Source organism: Amphibalanus amphitrite, unplaced genomic scaffold, assembly GCF_019059575.1.
Source record: "Amphibalanus amphitrite isolate SeventyFive unplaced genomic scaffold, NRLGWU_Aamphi_draft 000829F_arrow, whole genome shotgun sequence".
Classification (NCBI taxonomy): Eukaryota; Metazoa; Arthropoda; class Thecostraca; order Balanomorpha; family Balanidae; genus Amphibalanus; species Amphibalanus amphitrite.
The window spans coordinates 118,230-138,899 of record NW_024882323.1 but is presented as its reverse complement, the minus strand read 5'-3'; the positions used below and the strand labels follow the sequence as shown (position 1 = coordinate 138,899).

The 20,670-nt window shown below is 46.3% G+C and overlaps 1 protein-coding gene across 4 annotated transcripts; it reads right to left on the bottom strand.

Annotated features, from left to right (window-relative positions):
* Nucleotides 1-12,786: 12,786 nt before the first annotated feature.
* Nucleotides 12,787-18,513, bottom strand: LOC122366767 (zinc finger protein 668-like). 4 transcript variants are annotated; one of them, XR_006253942.1, is made up of 5 exons: nucleotides 18,473-18,513; nucleotides 17,026-17,135; nucleotides 16,453-16,616; nucleotides 15,309-16,191; nucleotides 12,787-14,621 (listed from the first exon to the last, which is right to left on the bottom strand). XR_006253942.1 is itself a non-coding variant. In XM_043339332.1 (5 exons), exons 2-5 carry the CDS (start codon nucleotides 17,089-17,091, stop codon nucleotides 14,028-14,030), a joined length of 1,707 nt encoding a protein of 568 aa, XP_043195267.1. In that variant the 5' UTR covers nucleotides 17,092-17,135; nucleotides 18,142-18,173; the 3' UTR covers nucleotides 12,787-14,027. The 4 variants fall into 4 exon arrangements, 3 of the variants coding, with proteins under 3 accessions (XP_043195267.1, XP_043195268.1, XP_043195266.1); XM_043339332.1 differs by lacking the exon at nucleotides 18,473-18,513 and adding an exon at nucleotides 18,142-18,173; XM_043339333.1 differs by lacking the exon at nucleotides 18,473-18,513 and adding an exon at nucleotides 17,325-17,387.
* Between the last annotated feature and the right edge of the window lie 2,157 nt (nucleotides 18,514-20,670).

Here is a 20,670-nt window from a genome sequence, read left to right as displayed (position 1 = left end):
AGTAGTAAATTAATCTTGAATCACCGCAATCTGCTCACAGTCCGCCAACGTCCAAGACCGTTTACCCCCGACACCACACCCAAACTGACCAACATGCAACACAATGGCGTCGCTGGGGACGGAGCATCGTCGGCGCCGATGCAGCGCTGGCGCCGTTGGGTCAGACCAAGGTCATGCAGCCGATTGCATCACGGTTTCGCTCCGAGCAACGGTGATAGCGGGACGTCGCATCGCAACAGACTGAGATGGCAACTGGCACGTGATAGCATAACATGCATTGAAGTCTGTAGACAGTAAGTAGTAGCCGGTAGTAAGAGAATGGTCCGCAGTCAGTCTCGTGATGACATTGAACACCGCATCGATATGATGTCGCGTAATTTTATTAGCAAGGGGTGTCAGGCGAATAAAATGAAATGCAATATCACTGCTAAGTCTGTTGTGGAGACTGATGCGTTTATGTTATAAACTGAAATAAGCTTCTATAATATATATCGTAGGGTGATGCCTTTTTTTCTAATATCAACATGTAAAAACTATATCCGACTGACGACCATAGCATGCTTGCTTCTTTTTTACGTTCGAACGGGAGCACTCCACACACGGACAGACATCGTACATAGAAAACTGATGTAACGGAAACCCGGCCGGAGACGGGAGATGAATTTTCCAGACCTCAGTCCTTACTGATTTTCGGACTCGGTCTTCGGCTTTGTTCGAAAATTCAGTAAGGACCTCGGTCTTAAAAAATGATTTGAGTACACCGGCCTCGTTCAGTATTATACCGTAGAATCCGCTCGATAAATCCTCCGAAAATAAGTCCAGCCACTTATTGTGGCCACTTGAGCTGTTCACGAATTTTCTGCAAAAAGCTCGTTCATTAAGGTTTAAAAATCCAGCTTCTCTGCTTGATAAAGCCACAAAGTGGAAGTTTCCGGCAGTTTGCAGTCACGTCTTCCCCATTGCAAGGGGAACGGAACGTTCTGGTCCTGCTGTGATACACTTTTTTTTAGTGAAAATAATTCTCCGGTTAAGAAAGCCACCGTTTAACAAATCCAAAGCGCCGTGTCACCAAGACGGTTTATTGAGCTAATTCTACTCTACTGTGTATTATCATTGCCAGAGTGTCCTTGTGTAATCCGTGTATTATCTCTAGGTACTGTTGAGTCGATTGCGGCTGGCCTTCTTGCCGAGTCACTGGCTGTTTGTCTTGAGTTGCTTGTCATGGTGAAAGTGCTGAATGACGGAAAGGAGTGCGGGAGGGGTGATGGCGAGTCAGCACATGGCGAACAAAAGTGAAGCCACCAAGGTATTCTGGCATAGTCGAAGATGCTCGTCTCATTCATCGGTCCATTTGCGGGAACTAATAAGTGTGGCGCAATTTTATAATCCGGTGTTTGGTTGTCTGAGATCAATCGGATTGAATATAAACCCTTTTTTATTGCTTGACCTCAGTTACCGACCATGCCTATGCTAAAATTTGGTACTGCTCGATATGTATTGTGGCAGGCGTCTTGTTCAGCGCTTGATAGATCCAACTTAGTGCAATTGTGAGCGTACCTAATAATATAATATGGACATGACCCTCATAAAGTCATCTGATGGGTTCCTACACCCTCGAAGAACTGGTGCTTTTCTCATTCATCAATTTCATGTTCAAAGGTAAATAGGGTTTTGATAATTATCGATTATAGCACATCAACTTAACAAGCATCAACATCCACTAGATGTGCATTGTGCATGCAACAGCAGACCCAACATTCGTTGAACAATTCAAGCAACGTACTGCCGGCTAGAACAAAGATAATATTGTCATACTGCGATGACACATCTCTAGATCACACATCCCTCTGCTTTTATTTACGCATCTAATTTTATAGTTTGAAAAAGAAGGGACGATCATAAGTACCTAACGGTAGAACTCATAAAATGCTCGGGGCTCTCTGAACGAAAATCATGCGAGGAGACTTCAGTAAAGCCACGTGGACTGAACACACATTCGCGTGCATGAAGAGTGAAGACTGAAGAGTCCTAAGCTGAGCAGCAGTGTTCCGTTAAAGCTCTCGGTCTAACGACATGCCTAAGCATCACATTTGTTTTTGGTGTCGACTTTTCACACTATCTCCACCCGCGAAACCATTCCGTGAACATTTAATGTCTTAGGTCTTCACGGTATGTATGTATACCACATTTATCTTAACACAACTACCCAACACTGATCACAAGGGACACATCACCACCACAAACTGTTATCCAGTTTCATCTTACACATTCTCTTCGTTGCTCTCAAAGAACGTGTGGCCCGCCACGAAAACTGCCCCAAACAAGGTCGCTTTGGTGATCGGATCGAGACCCGACGGAAACTTCACCCGGTACACCTTACCTCTACTGCAAGTCTCCTTCACACATCCTCTCCAAACATTTGTCACCGAACCTACCCGCTGGCCATCGCCTCCAACCACGGGCAAGATAACATCCGAGCAGCAGCACCACCCGGAACTGCAGTCCGGTCCCGTGATGAAGAGCTTCGCATCACCGTCTGCGCTTCGCACGCCGATCTTTGTCTGGAAACTGAAGCAGCCGGGTTCTTCAGTAACAGCACCTATATGTAATCCTCCTCCGGCAGTTACATCATACTCTTCTAGACATTGTAAACAGCTCGTCAAGGCGCCATAACGGCTTGTTTCTGGCGGAGACAACGTGAGGACTTCTCTCTTCTCGAGGTCTTCGACAACAAGTCGATACGCCGGGCCGTCTCCACAGAGGTTGACCAACCCGCAGAAATTGCAAAAGGCCACGTCAATAGACGCGCTGAAGAGGATTTGCCCCGAGGCGGTTCGAATTAGGTACTCGTATTCAACGAGGCGGTCGATGGCCAACTCTTCGGCGACGATGACTGGTTCAAGACCCCGCGGACATCCAGCGATGGCGGTCGGTGGTAGCAGCGGTGAGAGGCCAAAGCCTCGAGATTCTTTGAAGGCGGTCTGGTTAGAAGAGAGGTAGGCTGATCCCAAGGGAGGCGGCTGAGTAGTTGTCGGCTGATGCCTTACCATTGACCAAGACATGGTGGACGTTGATGTAGGCGGGTGAAGACACGTTCAGGACGATGAATCAGGGTAATCTTGGAATCTGGTATCCACCAAGGTCTGCCGGGATGACTGTCTGGCCACTCAGGAGAATCACGGGGGTGGTCAGGGTAGACGCTGCTGACGCAGTAGGTTACTTGAACTCTGGAAACCACCGTAGTTTTCTATAGGGCATTGTGTGTGCACACTGCGTGGGCTCTTCTTAGAAGCCTATGGAGTCCACAGTTTATAGGCACGATCACATTGTTTCAGTTATTTCCCAACCTAGTATAGCTTTCCATATTCTCTTGGCTGCCAATCACTACCGTAGGAAAGTAACAGAGTAGTAAAGTAGAGTAGTAAAGTAATCTTGAATCACCGCAATCTGCTCACAGTCCGCCAACGCCCAAGACCGTTTACCCCCGACACCACACCCAAACTGACCAACATGCAACACAATTGCGTCGCTGGGGACGGAGCATCGTCGGCGCCGATGCAGCGCTGGCGCCGTTGGGTCAGACCAAGGTCATGCAGCCGATTGCATCACGGTTTCGCTCCGAGCAACGGAGATAGCGGGCGTCGCATCGCAGCAGACTGAGATGGCAACTGGCACGTGATAGCATAACATGCATTGAAGTCTGTAGACAGTAAGTAGTAGCCGGTAGTAAGAGACTGGTCCGGAGTCAGCCTCGTGATGAAATTGAACACTTCATCGATATATTGTCGCGTAATTTTATTCGCAAGGCAAGGGGTGTCAGGCGAATAAAATGAAATGCAATATCACTGCTAAGTCTGTTGTGAGGACTGACGCGTTTATGTTATAAACTGAAATAAGCTTCTATAATGTATATCGTAAGGTGATAAATTATCTTCTAATATCAACATGCAAAAACTATCAGATTTACAATCCTAGAACACGCTTGCTGTTTTTTTTTTTCGCGTTCGGACGGGGGCACTCCACACACGGGCAGACATCGTGCAGAGAAAACTGTTATAACTCAGCCGGAGATGAATCTTCAAGACCTCAGTCCATATTTTTTCACTCGGCCTTCGGCCTTGTTTAAAAATCCAGTTAGGACCTCGGTCGTAAAAAAATGATTTAAGTACCTACACCGGCCTCGTTAAGTATTATACCGTAGAATCCGCTCAATAAATCCTTGGCAAATAAGTGCAGCCGCTTATTGTGGCCACTTGAGCTGCTCACGAATTTTCTACATAAAAGTTCATGTGTTCATTAAGGTTTAAAAATCCAGCTACTCTGCTTGATAAAGCCACAAGGTGGAAGTTTCCGGCAGTTTGCAGTCACGTCTTCCCCATTGCAAGGGGAACGGAACGTACTGGTACTGTTGTGATACACTTTTTTAGTGAAAATAACTGGCCCCGGTTAATAAAGCCACCGTTTAACAAATCCAAAACGCCGTGTCACCAAGGCGGTTTATTGAGCTAATTCTACTCTACTGTGTATTATCGTTGACAGAGTGTCATTGTGTATTCTGTGCATTCTCTGCTCACGGTTGAGTCGATTGTGGCTGGTCTTCGTAGGCGAATCACTAGCTGTCTGTCTGAGTTGCTTGTCATGGTGATAGTGCTGAATGACTGAAAGGGAAGCGGGAAGGGTGCTGGTGAGTCAGCACATGGCGAACAAAAGTGAAGCCTGCAAGCTGTTCTGGCATAATGGAAGGTGCTCGGGTCTCATCGGTCCATTTGTGAGAACTAATAAATGTGGCGCAATTTTATAATCCGGTGTTTGGTTGTCTGAGATCGATCGGATTGAATATAAACCCCTTTTTATTGCTTGACGTCAGTTACCGACCATGCCTATGTTAAAATTTGGTACTGCTCGATATGTATTGTGACAGGCGTCTTGTTCAACGCTTGTTAGATCCAACTTAGTGCAATTTTGAGCGTACCTAATACGATGGACATGACCCTCAAAAGTCATCTGATGGGTTCCTACACCCTCGAAGAACTGTTGCTTTTCTCATTCATCAATTTCATGTTCAAAGATAATTAGGGTTTTTATAATTATCGATTATAGCACATCAACTTAACAAGCATCAACATCCACTGGTAGATGTGCGTGCTACAGCAGATCCAACATTCGTTGAATTTCAAGCAACATCCTGCCGGCTAGAACAAAGATAATACTGTCATAATGCGATATTTTTTGAAGATATCTAGATCACACATTCCTCCGCTTTAATTTATGCATCTAATTTTATAGTTCGAAAAAGACAGGACAGTCATAAGTGACGGTAGAACTCATAAAATGCTCGGAGCTCTGAACGAAAATCATGCGAGGAGACTCTTCAGTAAAGCAATGTGGACTGAACACACATTCGCGTGCATGAAGAGTGAAGACTGAAGAGTCTGAAGCTGAGCAGCAGTGTTCCGTTAAAGCTCTCGGTCTAACGACATGCCTAAGCATCACATTTGCTTTTGGCGTAGACTGTAGATCTTTCACACAATCCCCACAGGCGAAACCATTCCGCGAACACCCAATGTCTTCATTAGGTCTTCACGGTATACCACATTTATCTTAACACAACTACCCAACACTGATCACAAGGGACACATCACTACCATTAACTGTTATCCAGTTTCGTCTTACACATTCTCTTCGTTGCTCTCAAAGAACGTGTGGCCCGCCACGAAAACTGCCCCAAACAAGGTCGCTTTGGTGATCGGATCGAGACCCGACGGGAACTTCACCCGGTACACCTTACCCCTACTGCAAGTCTCCTTCATACATCCTCTCCAAACATTTGTCACTGAACCTACCCGTTGGCCATCGCCTCCAACCACGGGCAAGATAACATCCGAGCAGCAGCACCACCCGGAACTGCAGTCCGGTCCCGTGATGAAGAGCTTCGCATCACCGTCTGCGCTTCGCACGCCGATCTTTGTCTGGAAACTGAAGCAGCCGGGTTCTTCAGTAACAGCACCTATATGTAAACCTCCTCCGGCGGTTACATCATACTCTTCTAGACATTGTAAACAGCTCGTCAAGGCGCCATAACGGCTTGTTTCTGGCGGAGACAACGTGAGGACTTCTCTCTTCTCGAGGTCTTCGACGACAAGTCGATACGCTGGGCCATCTCCACAGAGGCGTATCCCGCAGCAATTGCAACAAGCCACGTCAATCGACGCGCTGAAAAGGATCTGCCCCGATGCGGTTCGAACTGTGTACTCGTCTTCAGAGAGGCGCTCGATGGTCAACTCTTCGGCGACGATGACCGGTTCAAGACCTCGCGGACACCCGGCGATTGTGGTCGGTGGTGGCAGCGGTGAGGGTCCAAGGGCTGAAGATTCTTGGTAGACACTCTGGTCCGAAGAAAGGTAGGCTGATCCCAAGGGAGGCGGCTGAGTAGTTGTCGGCTCGGGACTTACTATTGACCAAGGCATGGTGGACTTTGATGTAGGCGGGTGAAGATATGTTCAGGTCGATGAATCAGGTACCCACCAAGGCCTGTCTGGATGATTGTTCAGATAGGACAATGACAGGAGCAGTCCGTGCCAGTTCTACGTTTAGCGTAGACTTCGATTTTCACTTGGCGGGAGGTTACTCGAACGCTGGAAACCACTGTATTGTACACTGTGCAACCTGCAAACTCTGTGCGCTCTTCTTCTTTGGAGTGTAACGAGTCTTCATAATCAATAGACACGATCACCCTGATTCAGTTATTTCTCAATCTCGCATATTGACTTTCCATACTCCCTCAGCTGCAAAGCACCGCAATCTGCTCACAGTCCGCCAACGCCCAAGACCGACTACCCCCAACACCACACCTGAACTGACCAACAGTCACTACACCTGTATCGGTGGCGACGTAGCATCGTCGGTGCCGATGCGTCGCTAGCGTCGTTCGCCCGGCAAAATCAATTGCGTTACCGCTTTGCTCCGAGCAACGGAGGTACCGGGACGTCGTACTGCACGGACTGAAATGGCAAGTGGCACGTGATAAAAAGAAAGCCCTGAAGTGTTATCGGTGTTGGACAAGGCCCTAAAACATAAGGTTGGACGAAGTTTTCTACCAAAAATGTAGGTACTAGAATAGCGCACGAGTCAAAGCTATTTCCGTTGTTTCTTTACAAATATGTCGCAAACAAGCTTTTTCTGTAATAAATCATTATTTCGAAGTTAAGCAGCCAGTTGCTATAAATTCGATAAGCAAACACTTATTTTTTATATAAAAGCCTAGCTGATATAGTCCAACTCTAGTTGAAAAATCAAGTAGCTACTAAATTTTCCAGATGTGACACATATTGCGCACTTCAGACAAATGCGTTGCTAGGGCGTTGCTAAGGACTCTTTCGCATGTTTTGCTGCCTGGTTTTTGTTATCAAGTGAGGGAGGTGAGATGGACAGGCTTTTTGATTTTTTCTGGTTTTCTAGGACCGTCTCAATTAGTTATTTAACTTGACATACTTTTCTTGCTTTTTTATCCGAGGGTTTTCAATAATTGATAGATTCCAGCGTGGAAATAAAAGGGCGAGCAGGCCACAGGGGTAAAAGCAAGTCGACTGTTAGTGAAATAAAAGGTAGAAGTGTCTGTTCCATTAGAAATTTAATGTGATGTGATGGAACGTGAAGCAACAGGATCAGACGCAAGAACCACCAATTAAGCAGAACCAGCAAGCGCCATGCAATCAAAAAGCAGTCATGGTAACGTTTGATTAACTTTCAGAAAACCTTGGAAGACGCCAGACGGTGAGCAATCAAGAGATCTTACAAGACCAGTAGTTACCTACTTGAAAACGAGAGCCGCCAGGAAAATCAGTAGATTCTTCAATGGCAACACATCTCAACATCTATCTAGCAATTATTTGCACCAGTGAGGTGCTATCATAGTGTTTTATGTCTGTATCCCTAACTGCTCAAAAAATATTTGTCAATAAATAAACAAACAAAATAATGCGTCTTTTTCTACTGAAAGTAAGTCCTCCAAGTGGCAGGGGATGAATGATAGAAGGTACCTACCTAATTAATTGTCATCTATTCATTCAATTCATAGGCAATTCAGGGGCATCGATCGGCAGCGCCCTTACTGCATGGTACTGCGGATCGTCGATGGGTTTCTTGATGACTCCGACTCTGACTCAGACTTTCAAAAATCAACTCTGACTTTGATTTCAAATGTCGGCTCTGACTGACTCCGACTCCACCGCCCTAGCAGGTCTGCGGAGGCAATGTTTTTTTGGTGACTCCGACTCTGACTCTGGCTTTCAAAATCGACTCTGACACTGACTCTGGTCAGAACTGTCGACTCCGACCGACTACAACTCCGACTACGGAACCCTGAAAGGTATGCGGAGGGGATCGAATTTCGGTGACTGACTCAGACTCCAGGCTTTTAACCCGCGCCCGGCTGCGAGTTACCTAAGTGTGGAACTACAAGTCGATTCTAGGGCTCTGATTGGTGACTTTGGTCGGGGGATGACGCTTATAGCATGACGTCACTCGCGTACTTGGCCGGACCAACGGCGCGGCGCAGGCGCGCCGAGCCAACCCAGAGGCTCTCAAACTCAATTGTACAGATCCTGCGCATTGAATGGCGAAACTTCGGCGAGTTCGCTTGAGTTTGGAAGCCCCTGCCAGAGAACTGGAGACGGCCGGATTATTTGCTGGACAGTGGGCACTGGGCAGCGCAGATGGCGATTGACGGTGCCAAAAAGATGATAGGGAAAAAGGGGTTGAGACTTGAGCAGTGAATTATAAGCCTGTTGCATAGCTGAGTGGTAAATTGTAAAATACTTCAGGTTTGAAGAGATGCAGTGTAGTTTAGCCGACTCAGGGGCATTCTGCCGAGTTATGTAAGGCGGAAGGGTCGCAACTCGCAAGTCGTTTGTTTACATGATGGCCTGATTAAAATGTAAAGCGTACCTAATGTTTAGTTGATAATACAGCGAGGTTGGGCATCTGCTCAATCCATTTCTTCTCTGCAATAGTGCATTCGCCACTGTAATTCATTGTAAGAGGCACTGGGCTGCGCCGCCTGTTAATTATTCCGAAACCACCAGTGAATTGTGCACAACAATACGAATCGTTCAGTCGTGCGCTGGGGGTCCGCCAAGTTTGAGTGTGATGCAGAATGCAGACTGGGCCGCCGAGAATATAACACTTCCGTCTCCCTAGGCGAGCGGCGCATTGGAGCCGAAGGAAACTGCTTCAGTTTTTTTTTTTTGTGGGGAAGATACCCATGTTTGAAAATTATGTTCTGGAATGATGCGATAAGGAAAAGGACGGTTTCTTGAATTGAGGGCTGTGGAGAAGAAGCAGATTTTCTCATTTGCTACCCGATACAACGCGAAAAGACGCAAATGTTGCACATTGGGCTTAATAAGTCTAATAAAAGATAAGGGACTTCGTGAATCATACCTAACTAACCGCGACCCAGTTATTTGCCACTGCAGGTAGGTACTAGGTAGGTAGATACTCATTTGTAAACAGAGCGTTCCACCAACCCTCGCCAGAAATTCAATCAGCAGTTGCTTATCTTAAAACGTTTGAGTGCACCTAACAACCTTTAAAAATGACGTCCTCCTTTTCAATGGTTCGTTCGAAGACACAAAGTCAGAATCAGCCAAGCAATATCGGAATCCATTGCGCAGTGTGTCGACTGTCGGATGTGCCCATCCACATAGCATAGCACACACTGCTAAATGCAGGTACGCTCACCTACACATTAGGTAGGTATTCGAAGGACTTGATAGCTCATACACATGGAAGAAACGCATGAAATATGATTAATAGCTGCAGCAGAAGTTTGGCGTCCGATGCCTCTTCGCCAAGTTAAGACCATGCCAATCTCGGCCAGTCTGCCGCCGCGCCGGCACTGGCCGTGGTGTGACGTCATCCGGCCGGCTCGGCGCTGGGTAGTTCCACACTTAGGTAACTCGCCGCCCGGCTGGGGGTCCTGGATTTCCACGCCCTGCTGGGGGGGGGGGGGTGTCTGAACACCCCCCCCCCCCTTCTAACTCGGCTCCTGGGCCACGTAGCGATACGCGGAAGGCGGCGTTCGAAAGAGCGTCAAAAATAATGACGAAATCACTTCGGTCAATTTTTTGGTCAGGTCAAAGGTCAGGTCACCAGAGGTCATTGAAGGCAAAATTTCGCCGATTTCCAGGTCGAATGTCGAAAATTTCCAAGAAGCCAACGCATAACTCGGGAACCAATAGAGCTACAGCGCCGCGGAAAAGCGCATTCGATAGCCCTATTAACGCCCTTTCTGAGTAATTCTCTCAGATTTGACCTAACGTCAACGGTTTTGCCTGCAGGGGGCAAAAACTGCAAAAATAGCCGATTTTTTCGGAAATAGTTTTTCTGCAATAACTTTTGACCCAAGCCTTGTACGAGCGTAATTTTACCGGCATCGTGTTCCTCTCGTCAAGACGCATCGAAAAAACTATAACTTGACCTTGAAAGGTCAACTTGAAAATTTGACCTCAGGTCAAGGTCATGACCTGACCGGAAAGGGTCATGTTGCATATCAGTCGATCCGTATCGTCGAGATGAACACATCCAAGGCGTTTTCATCGCTCTAGCATGCCTCTATCAAAAGTTATTTGCGAAAAACTGTTAGATACTGTTAGAAAAACGTGACCTAAGATGACCTCAGGGCATAAACAAGGGTCACGGACACCATTTTCATGTTCAATGTGTCTAAACCACTTGTAATTCGGTGTTTGGGAGTGTTTATAATGTCTTTCGTCCAAAAGAGGCGCATTTCAATTTTCTCCCATTGACTTATAATGGGGAGGTCGCAAAATTGACCTGACCTTAGGTCATCGATATCAAAATTCTGAGATATACATTTTGTACGTGCTATTGCTCTTAGCAATCGCTGAAAGTTTCAAAGCGATCGGTCACTCGGTGTAGCTATGACAGACATTGAAACTTTTTTATGAGGTGAGGTCACTTCAAGTGACCTGGTGACCTGACCTTGAATGACCTTGGTCTGAAATTTTCACAACAAGTGTAGAATTGATGTATGATAAGGTGTACCAAAAACGGCGGCGCTCCGCGCCGCCGTTTTTGAGATATTCGCGAAAAACCACAAGGGGGGGGGTGTTCAAACACCCCCCCCCCAGCAGGGCGCGGGTTAAAATCTACTCTGACTCCGACTTGACGACTCAGGTCAGAACTGTGAACTCCGACCGACTTCATGACTCCGACTCCGGAGCCCTACTGGCAGCTATCACGCCAGGGAGCTGCAAATCGTATGTTCCGTGGCGGTTTATGGCATTAAAGTCGATAATGCGTCTGAATCGCACTATGAAACACCCTTATTGGCTGAAAGAACCACGAACGTTAGCGCATCACCACTGGAAAACGTGACAGGTTATCGATTAATTGGCCCTGGATTTGGATAAATAACATGTTGATGATCATATTGGCACACATTTACATTACCATCTATCTCAAGGTTGCCCTTCAGGCGGCTCTAAACTATGGCAATTTCCCTATCTTCAACATGTAAATGCCCTCGGGCGTCCTCGTGGTGACGTAGGCATGGGAGTGCCAGGTTGGTAGGAACTAGACTTCGACGCCCCTGGTGTTGGACAAGGCCCTAAAACAGGTGTTGGAGGTTTCTAGGTTACCGTTAGTGACATTGCACAATGCACATGCATTAGACAAGGCGTACGTTCGACGATAGAAATGAACAAGCTCCCTGTAGAAAGGAGAACCTTGTTACCAGTGAAACATTTAGCAGAAGATCGTAATATAAATTGGACTTGCGCTTTTGCATACCTAATGCCTACATTATACAACTTCTTTAGAAAGTCAACCGACAGCGTCAGATAGGCATCGACGCTCGACAATATCGCTAAGCTTGACGTGAAAAACCAAGAAGGGAAGCATATGTTTTTAAAGTATCGGCAATAACTAAAAGAGTTAATAATAATAATATAGGTATTTACCCAGTCGGCTTCTTTGGCTCGGCCGGAACAAGTTTGAATGAAACACCATCTGGAATGATATTAATGGGGCCTTGGGTTTATAATCTCCGTTCCCTCACTACATTGACTAAACCCCGTGGCACAATATTTGTGTACCGGTTGCTATGGTTGCATGTCAGCGACGTTATTCATGAACCAACCATAATCAACTAGCAGTTGCGATGGACAGAGTCCATTGGACGCATCGATCGACCATCTGATGCACGGCAGTCCGTCCCAAGCACATCAACCAGGACATTGTTGGTCGGCATGGCCCTAGACGTTGATTGGACAATAGTTATTGTATGACGAACTCTCTAAGGTAGGTACGAGACCGGCTATTGTTCGGTGTAGTCTATGGTTGGTGACGCCAAAGGTAAGCACAGTGTGTGGAAATGTCATATTTACTGGTACTGTGCTAAACTTTGAGGAGCTGCTTTTATAACGACACTCATTCATGCTGGTTTCAATGCGATCTTTGAGCCTAGTCAGCCAAAGTTTGATAAAGTACGTCGGCGAACTTGGTGAATCGATGATTTACCAATGCTAAATCCATTCCGCCGTCCAAACTTGAAGGTCGAGCAATCGTACCGAAATTGCGGTCAGTAGAGCATCCAGCAATGATGAACGAGCTGATTAAATGCAGGATACCAGAAGGCGAATCAATACAAAAGCAGCGTGAGCTCGTCAGTTCTATATTTGGTCAGCTATGAGCTTCGGAGAAACTAGTAGACATCACATCAGCCTGATTGCCGAAATGAGCGGTGCGTACACACAGACTGCATGCAATTGAGCTTGTATTTTGAAACAACCATGGGTATTTTATGCTTTAAATGCAAAGTTCAAACTTCAAACGATCGTAAATGAAATACGGGCATTGCTTCACTTCATTTGACGCATAAAAATAAAATATTTATGAAGCCCTAATCAAATAATGTCCATATATTGGTGAATGTCAATTCGAAAACGAGAGTACACGTGATCTGGTTTATGATAAAAAACATGGAAAATATGCAAAATTCATAGTTTTTTGTTTTAACAGCCAATCGAAATCACATATTACAGAGAGCACGGGATAGTGACGATTTTAAAATTAGTTTTACCGGTAGGACAAAGCAGTGGTCCAACAACTTTGCCATCACAAACCTTCCCAGAAATGAATCATGACACATACCTACCGAGAAACCCTCCTTCAACGGGCGTTAAGCCTAACAGACTCACAAAGCCTCCAGTAAGGCACATCTCAAATCACGTAACAATGTTTAACAAATATTGTTAAATAGCTTACGAAATTGAGTGTAGCGCAATGGACCCGCACATTCACATACACACTCATAATCAAATCACAAAAAGTTGAACACGGACACATATTAGCAACACGCTTTCGATATGTAAAGAGATAGGCTGCAAACCGTGCGTCAAAGGCACAAGAGTCGCATTACAAGTCATACTATCAAAAATAGTGTCTGAGGTAAATCACAGCACAACTTCTCCACAAAAAAGGATCATACTACACCATCCATAATTTAAACACAAACAAAAATGACGCTACAAAGTGGGAGATTATAAAAGATGGCGCACTGACCAACTGCCTTGGTTGATATGTGCGCAAAGAATTGACGACAAATATCTGTCCACAACAGTTGCAATGGAATTCCCCAGTACCCCGTCACTATAAATTTAATGGACATAGCTAAGTACTTAGCTAGAGGCACAGCTTAGCACATAAATGCTTCCATGTTCCTGAGTAAAATAATGTCTTCCTATAATTATATAATTCCATCTCGCTTCTGTTGCAAATACATTTTTGATGCAACAAATCACTATAAGTAGCATAATAGTATAGGAATGTTTCTTGGATCTTAACTGATGCAGTACAAATCTCCAAAGCAAGGTAAGCATTTCTTTAACTCTTTCTAAAAGTGGCGCGATAGTACGGATTTTCGGAGAGTGAACGATCGCATAAGATCACTTGATTTAACGTATTTAATCTCGTTCAGGCTAGTTAAACCCTTTCAGTCACAATCAAAAGTAATTAAAAAGCGCCGTATGCGCCTCATATAACATTCCTTGCGTCAAAACTGAAGAATCTGGCATCATTTCGACAGCCGACATCTCTTGAGCCTGCAGCTCACTAACAGTTCCCGGGTCTGCCACTGTGGCGCTAGTATCGCTATACTCCTGTCCAACGCTCTCCGCTTCCTTCCACTGCTCCGAAGTCCAAATGGAACCACCGACCTCGATCTGAACCCCACCTTGATCAAAATCAGAAGCGCTTTGACCAGAAGCAGACCCTTCCGCGTTTCTTTCCACAATGGCCCCAAGCGACTGCTGTGTATCTCCCGACGCACCGGAGCTCACGCCTTGCCCTTCTGACGCCCGGTCCACCCCACCACCTCCTGTAGCAGTCACAGGCGCCACCTCAGCAGCACTGTACTTCAGATTCTCCACTCCAACTCGTTCCACATCGGCGGCATGCTTGTTGGAGTAGTGTCGCTTCAGCTTCTGCTTGTCCTTGTAGTCTGTGCCGCAGAACTGGCACCGGAACGGCATCTCGCCCGTGTGGACGCGGAGGTGCCGAAGCCACACAGAACGCGTGATGAATTGGCAGCCGCACACCTGAGGCGCATGCGCAGAAAATCGTCAGTGGAGTAAGAATGGAAGGAACTCGATGCAAAACCAGGAAAAGCGCCTCAAGTTGATCAAGAGCGGACTGGTGACGATCAGGAGTAGGCTGGTGACAATCAGGAGCAGATTGAAGAGATCGGAAGCGGATTGGTGACGACTTCGAAATTCGAAACGGGGAGCGAGTGACTGGAATGATTCTCCATAGTCTTGGAGGCTCACCAGCGATTCAAGACTCACCCACTGAGAGCTGACTTGTTAGTCTCTTGATGAAGGATACCAGGAAACAAGACAGCATGTCAAACGGAGTGAAATAATAACGCTTCAGGATGTTGACGTCGAAGACTCCTTTTGCTGAAGGAACGATTTACAAGAGCCGATGGAACAGGGACAATTTGAGCCGATGCTAGGAAGGAAATGAAGCAATGCAGATTGCAAAGGCGCATATCGATCGAGAAAAATGCATCCATTAACCAGCTTCCGTGATATTACAAATATTTTTACAGTCCCTTTCAACAATTCAACGAAAGAAACTAACTACATGAATGACAAAACAAACAGTACATCATTCCAGCTACATCACGGGAAACCTGTGGTTGCAATGACCAAAGAGCCCAAACCTCCCCACCATTTAATGATCCCTTCCCCTCTGCTGATCCGTACAACCCCCTGTGGACTCACCTGACACTGAAAGGGTCGCTCCCCGCTGTGGTGCCTCCTCGTGTGGAACCGCAGCGCCGTGCTCGTTTTGTACGTCACACCACACAGCTCACACATGTAGCTCTTCCCGGCTCCGTGCGCCCTTTCGTGACGCTTCAGGCTTTGCTCACAGGTAAACGTCTTCTCACAGACGGCACACTTGTAGCGCGGTTCGCGCGGAACGCTCGCGCCATCCGAGGTGTCTCCCGCGCGTGACTCGGGATGGTTGGCACGCTGATGACGCAGAAGTCCCGCCCGACTGAGAAATCCCGTGCCACACTTTGCGCACAGATGAGGCCTCGTATCGCCATGGGTGTGACGATGGTTTGCCAGTTCGTGGGGGAAGAAGAACGCCGCTGGACAAAGCGAGCAGCGATGGCGACGGTCACCCGCGTGACGGCGGAGGTGGGTGGAAAGGTCGCTCGATTTGGCGAAAGAGCGAGAGCACAAGGTACATGGGAACGGTCGTTCACCCGAATGCTGCCGCTGATGGTCCCGTAAATACCGTGCCGTTACAGATTTTCCGCAGATCGGACAGGGAAGCCTTCTCGCGGTGCTCGCGGGCTTTCCGGACTTTTTGGCGGGTATGTCCTGTCTTCCCGATAATGCCATTGATGGTTGATTTGAGGTCATGGTTGATGTGTTTGAAGACGATGAGCCACTTCTTGCTAGCTCAGTGACACCTTCATGTGAGGAATGAGTAGATGACAATGTAGCTTCCACTGTCATGGAATGTTGAGTAGGATGGTTACTGGCTGTTGAGGTCGCTGGATCTGATACAGGTAGTTGGGATGACAATGGCAAAGAGCAGCTGCCATTGTGATTGTCGAGTGGCACCTGGGTGATTCCATCATATTTCACTGGCCTGAAAAAATGAGATGTCTGTTAGAATAGATGCACTTGAATACAACCAGGAAATCAAGAACAAAGAGTTAAAATAAGTTAAGCATTAAGATCAAAGGCATATGCCAAAGCTACTGTTAAATCTCTAACAGTTATATAACTTATATGAAAACAAGATTCACATTCAAGGAGAGAATCCTTCCCAAATATAATGGGTTCAGAAATGGACACAAAAAGCAGAGCTGCGAGAAAGACAAAGAACAGAAATCACCTGTTAACCTACCTGTAGACACTCAAAATGGCCTCCTTGAGTTGACCCAGTCTCTGCTGCAGTGAGCCAGCCTCTGACAGGATGTGGTGGCACCTCTGACACAGGGAGCAAGAGGACATGTGGGCAGGCTCCAGATCCTGTCCCAGGAGTCCAGCCAAGACTGGCAGCAAGGAGGCCTGGAAAATGAAGGGTTATTGATAGTGCCTACCCTGTGGTCAGTTCACAGTTGGAAGGCACAACAATTCATTGAAAGTATTTCTTGACATATTTTCAGGCATGAATTCAAACTCGATTGACCCAAATTAAAAAAAAAAACAGTTATCTATATTGCTGAACAAAAATTAATGATTGACTATAGTCATTGCCAGTTAGGAATTAGTTTAAAAATATAGGTGCTTACCTACTCATTTTCTTGTTCATTTATTACAACAGGTACGTAAGGCCATTACAAAACACTGAAAAAAATCATGCTTTAAAATATTGAAAGAAGTACCCAGGAGAACACAGCAACCTAGGTTATTGTTTCATCAAAATGTGATACACAATAGCAGTGTAAGACCATTTCATCCATGACTGCATACTTACATTATTTTCCTCGTATTGTTGAGGCTCGGCAACACCGCAAACTAGACATTCTTCAGCTGCATTCATATTGAAAGTGTATACAGAAGGAAATTAATAGAACTGTCACCATGCTGAAAATAAAGGCAGTCATTATTATCACACACACACACAGTAGCTGAAGCCACAGTTAGGCATGAAATGATGCAGGTAATAGGTACCTACCTACTTAATTAGTCAATGCTGGCAAAGAGGGAAGTTAAATTAAAAACGACATTCCATGTAGGTACCTTTACACTTAATTATGAATAAGTTTGACTTACCATGATAAGGTATACAAAACAAAACTTTAATTCAGGGAATATCTATGCCGTTCTACCGTTCATCATCAGTGATGCCATCCACATTTTTGCTCCATCCCAAGATCTCGACCAGAATTTCCCAGGATTCTCGTCTCAAATCCCAAGACTACCCATCGAATATCCTTAGGAGTACCCCAAGTAAATCCATAGCTTATTTTGGACATATTAGTGTGTTTAGTATTCAACTTTCTCTTCTTCGGGTCCACCCTTGTCCTTATTGGCGTATTTACAGCAGCTAATGTACCTAGAGGCCGGGGGGAGGGGAGGGGGAGGGGGTCGATCGGACTCCTACAGCTGATCGGTTCCTGACCGAGTATAAGAGCTTCACGAAAAATGAAGATGCTGGCCTAGACAACATGAAGCCGGTGGTATCTGATATTATGGTCAGGTCATTCGTCGACACAGTTCACAGTCCGAATCTGTTAGAACTTCTTGGAAACGAAGTCTGTGGCATTTTGGATTTATTTCAAAATTTGTCTCGTGACACATTTGGAGAAGCTAGGGTCAGGTGAGGTCAGGCTGATTTATTTTTGGTCCAGCAGAGCCCAGAGGTCAGGTGACCAGACACTTTTCCGAGGTCAAAGACAAATTGCCCTTATTTTGGTTCGCGGTCGACGGATAAGCCTCCATAGAGCAAAACCATAAAATGAAACGCTTTGTGCGGGAGCCGCTTTCTGAAATGTTTTTTAGGCATAATGTTTGTAAAAGCTTTTCATAGCCACCCAACATCATGGACGCCGGTGAAACAGGGCGCCGGAGGGCATATTAGTCACGTGACATTTGTAGCTTCTCCCCCTTCGTGTGCCTTCTACAATCTACATGCTAAACGTCACGTGTAAATTTCACGAACCTTGATCAAATCGCCCCAGGCGCCCTGTTCTCACCGTCGTCCATCATGCCGCCAAACCACCCATCCCCGTTGATCGGTAGTTGGAAATTAAAGGTAGTGTGCCACCTTTGAAAGATTTCCCATTTTATTTTTCCTAGGATAAGAAGCTTCTGTTTTTACCTAATATCGCAAAAAAATCAAAAATGGGCCTGGAATAGTGCCTTTTTCGCCTAAAAGTTTTTCGGTTTTTAGATATGTATAACAACTGTAGTGGGCTCACCTGCAAACAGGCGTCGGGCAGCATATTTACGTCTGGACAACGAGTTGCGTTGGAGAGGCCGGAAATAGTGGCGATTTCAGGACCGCAAGAATGGACCGTCATTGAAATGATTCTTTTTTAAACCGTGCACTGTTTTCGGCCGGAATTTAATAGTTACTACAAAATATTTTGTAATTACGTTTCCACCAAGAATGAATGCCATCAGGGCTAAATTTTTAATACTATTGCATATTGTCAAGAAGCATATAGTGCTGTTATATTGCAGTTTAAGCGCGTTTGTTACAAAATATGAAGCGAATAAGCGTCAGTGTAATTCATCAACAGTGCCAGAAGTTAACTTGAGGGAAAGCTATTATGCTAATTGCTCTTGTCCGTCCACTAAAATTTATTAAATATTTTGCTTTGTGTATTCCAAAAGGAGAGGGAACTATTTCATTTGTGCCTTCATGTCAGAATTGAAGGTGGATCATTAAATTTTCAACGCAGTTTACAAACAAGCATTTGGTCTTTCTCGTTTATAAGCAGTGGCTAAGAAAAGGTTGATCAATCCTGAAGTTCAGTCATCGCAAGGCAGTCATCGTACCTCAACTTGGCAGCAAGATCCCCCAAGGACAGAGGATATATTGTATACATGTCCTGTAAATCAAAACAAACAAGCATTTGGTCTTTCTCGTATATAAGTAGTAGCTAAGAAAAGGTTGATCAATCCTGAAGTTCAGTCACCATACCTCAACTTGGCAGCAAGATCCCCCAAGGACAGAGGATATATTGTAAACCTGTCCTGTTAATCAAAACATTTTTGTGCCTTCAAAGGCTTAAGTTATCTGTGGTGTGTTCGGAGTTAGGCTATATGGCCGTTTTTGTTGTATGTTTATGTGGAGATTGAATATAACTGTGACCATGTGCTCAGGGCCTCCTCTAACATACCCACTGGGTGGGCAAATGCCCACCCAGTCACCACAATTGCCCACCCAGTGGCGTCGATTTGCCCACCCAGAAGTGAGAAGCAAATGCAAAAATTCTGGTCCGGCCGGACGTCCGGTACTACCTTTCTGGTCTTAAGCAAACTGGAGGCTGTTTGAAGGTCAAAAAAAAAGTTTTCTGGTTGCCCGATATTCAGGGGCGTAGTCAGAATTTCCTCAAGGAGGGGGCCAAACGCACAGGGGCCCAAAATAACCCCCTAAAAATCCAAAAAGCCATCTGGTTGGATCCAATATTTTTTTTGGAGGGGGCCCAAATAAATAGAAAAATATTTATTAACAAAAAATATTAGAACTGAGGGGGTAAGCAGTCCATGGGCCCTGTTAGATAGGCCCACGAATAGCTTCATAGAGTCGCCAGTCGGTTTTGAGGGCGGTCTGAGGGCCCGTAGGTCGGATAAGGGTTCTTCAGACCGTCACAGGCCCCTACAGCGCATGAGAGCCTCGTAAGCCGTCTGAGGGTCATATAAGCCGCCTAAGGGCCACTAAGACCGACAAAAGCCCTCCTTGCACTTGCAGATGCCCAGTCATGCCGACGGAGGGCTCTCTCAGACAAACTAAGGACCCGTTCAGGTCATTTGAGTGCCTCCTCAAACCGATAGGGGCCCCTCAGATCGACAATGGATCCGATCCGAGCTCCCTCAAACCGATATAGGGTCAGACCAACAGTCGGAACGCATTGATTCTGTTTACACACCGTTGGACCCAAGTTGGACCCATCCCATCCAACTGGCCCCCTGGTTTCAATAGGGCCCCAAGGCTCTAAAATTGGGGCTCTCTTGGCCAAAGTATAACTACTCAGCTGTGTCAAAGGATCTGCCGCAGGGGCCTTTGCGTCACCAAGGGCCCACTGTGTCAGCCAGGGCCCCTATAGAATAAGGACCCCTGGCTTCCAGGGGGGGGCATGGTCCCTTTGGCCCCCTCCTTGGCTATGCCACTGCAGGTGACAAGCGTTCTTCCAGGCGACCAGGGGGCAGGGGCCAGGCGACCAGGCCCCCAGGCGACTAGCCCCCAAGCGACCGGGGCCCTCTAGGCGACCAGGGGCCCCAGGAAACCGGGGGTCATCGGATGAGTGCAGGGGCCCATTGGGTCATCAGAGGGCCACAGAAATGAAACTTCGATATCAATTTTCTTCCGAGTAAAAGACGTTTTATCCAGTGTTTGAAAAAAAATATCCCGGGGCCTGAGGGGCTCCCCCATGGCGCGTTTTGCGCTCAA

Bases quoted from the DNA above. Each gene is read 5' to 3' on its own strand.
- LOC122366767 (XM_043339332.1), bottom strand. From the start codon at position 17,091: ATGAATGCAGCTGAAGAATGTCTAGTTTGCGGTGTTGCCGAGCCTCAA. The intron at 16,617-17,025 runs GTAAGTATGCAG...TTCATTTTCCAG, and splicing joins AACAATACGAGGAAAATAAT to GCCTCCTTGCTGCCAGTCTT. The intron at 14,622-15,308 runs GTGAGTCCACAG...CATGCGCCTCAG, and splicing joins AGCGACCCTTTCAGTGTCAG to GTGTGCGGCTGCCAATTCAT.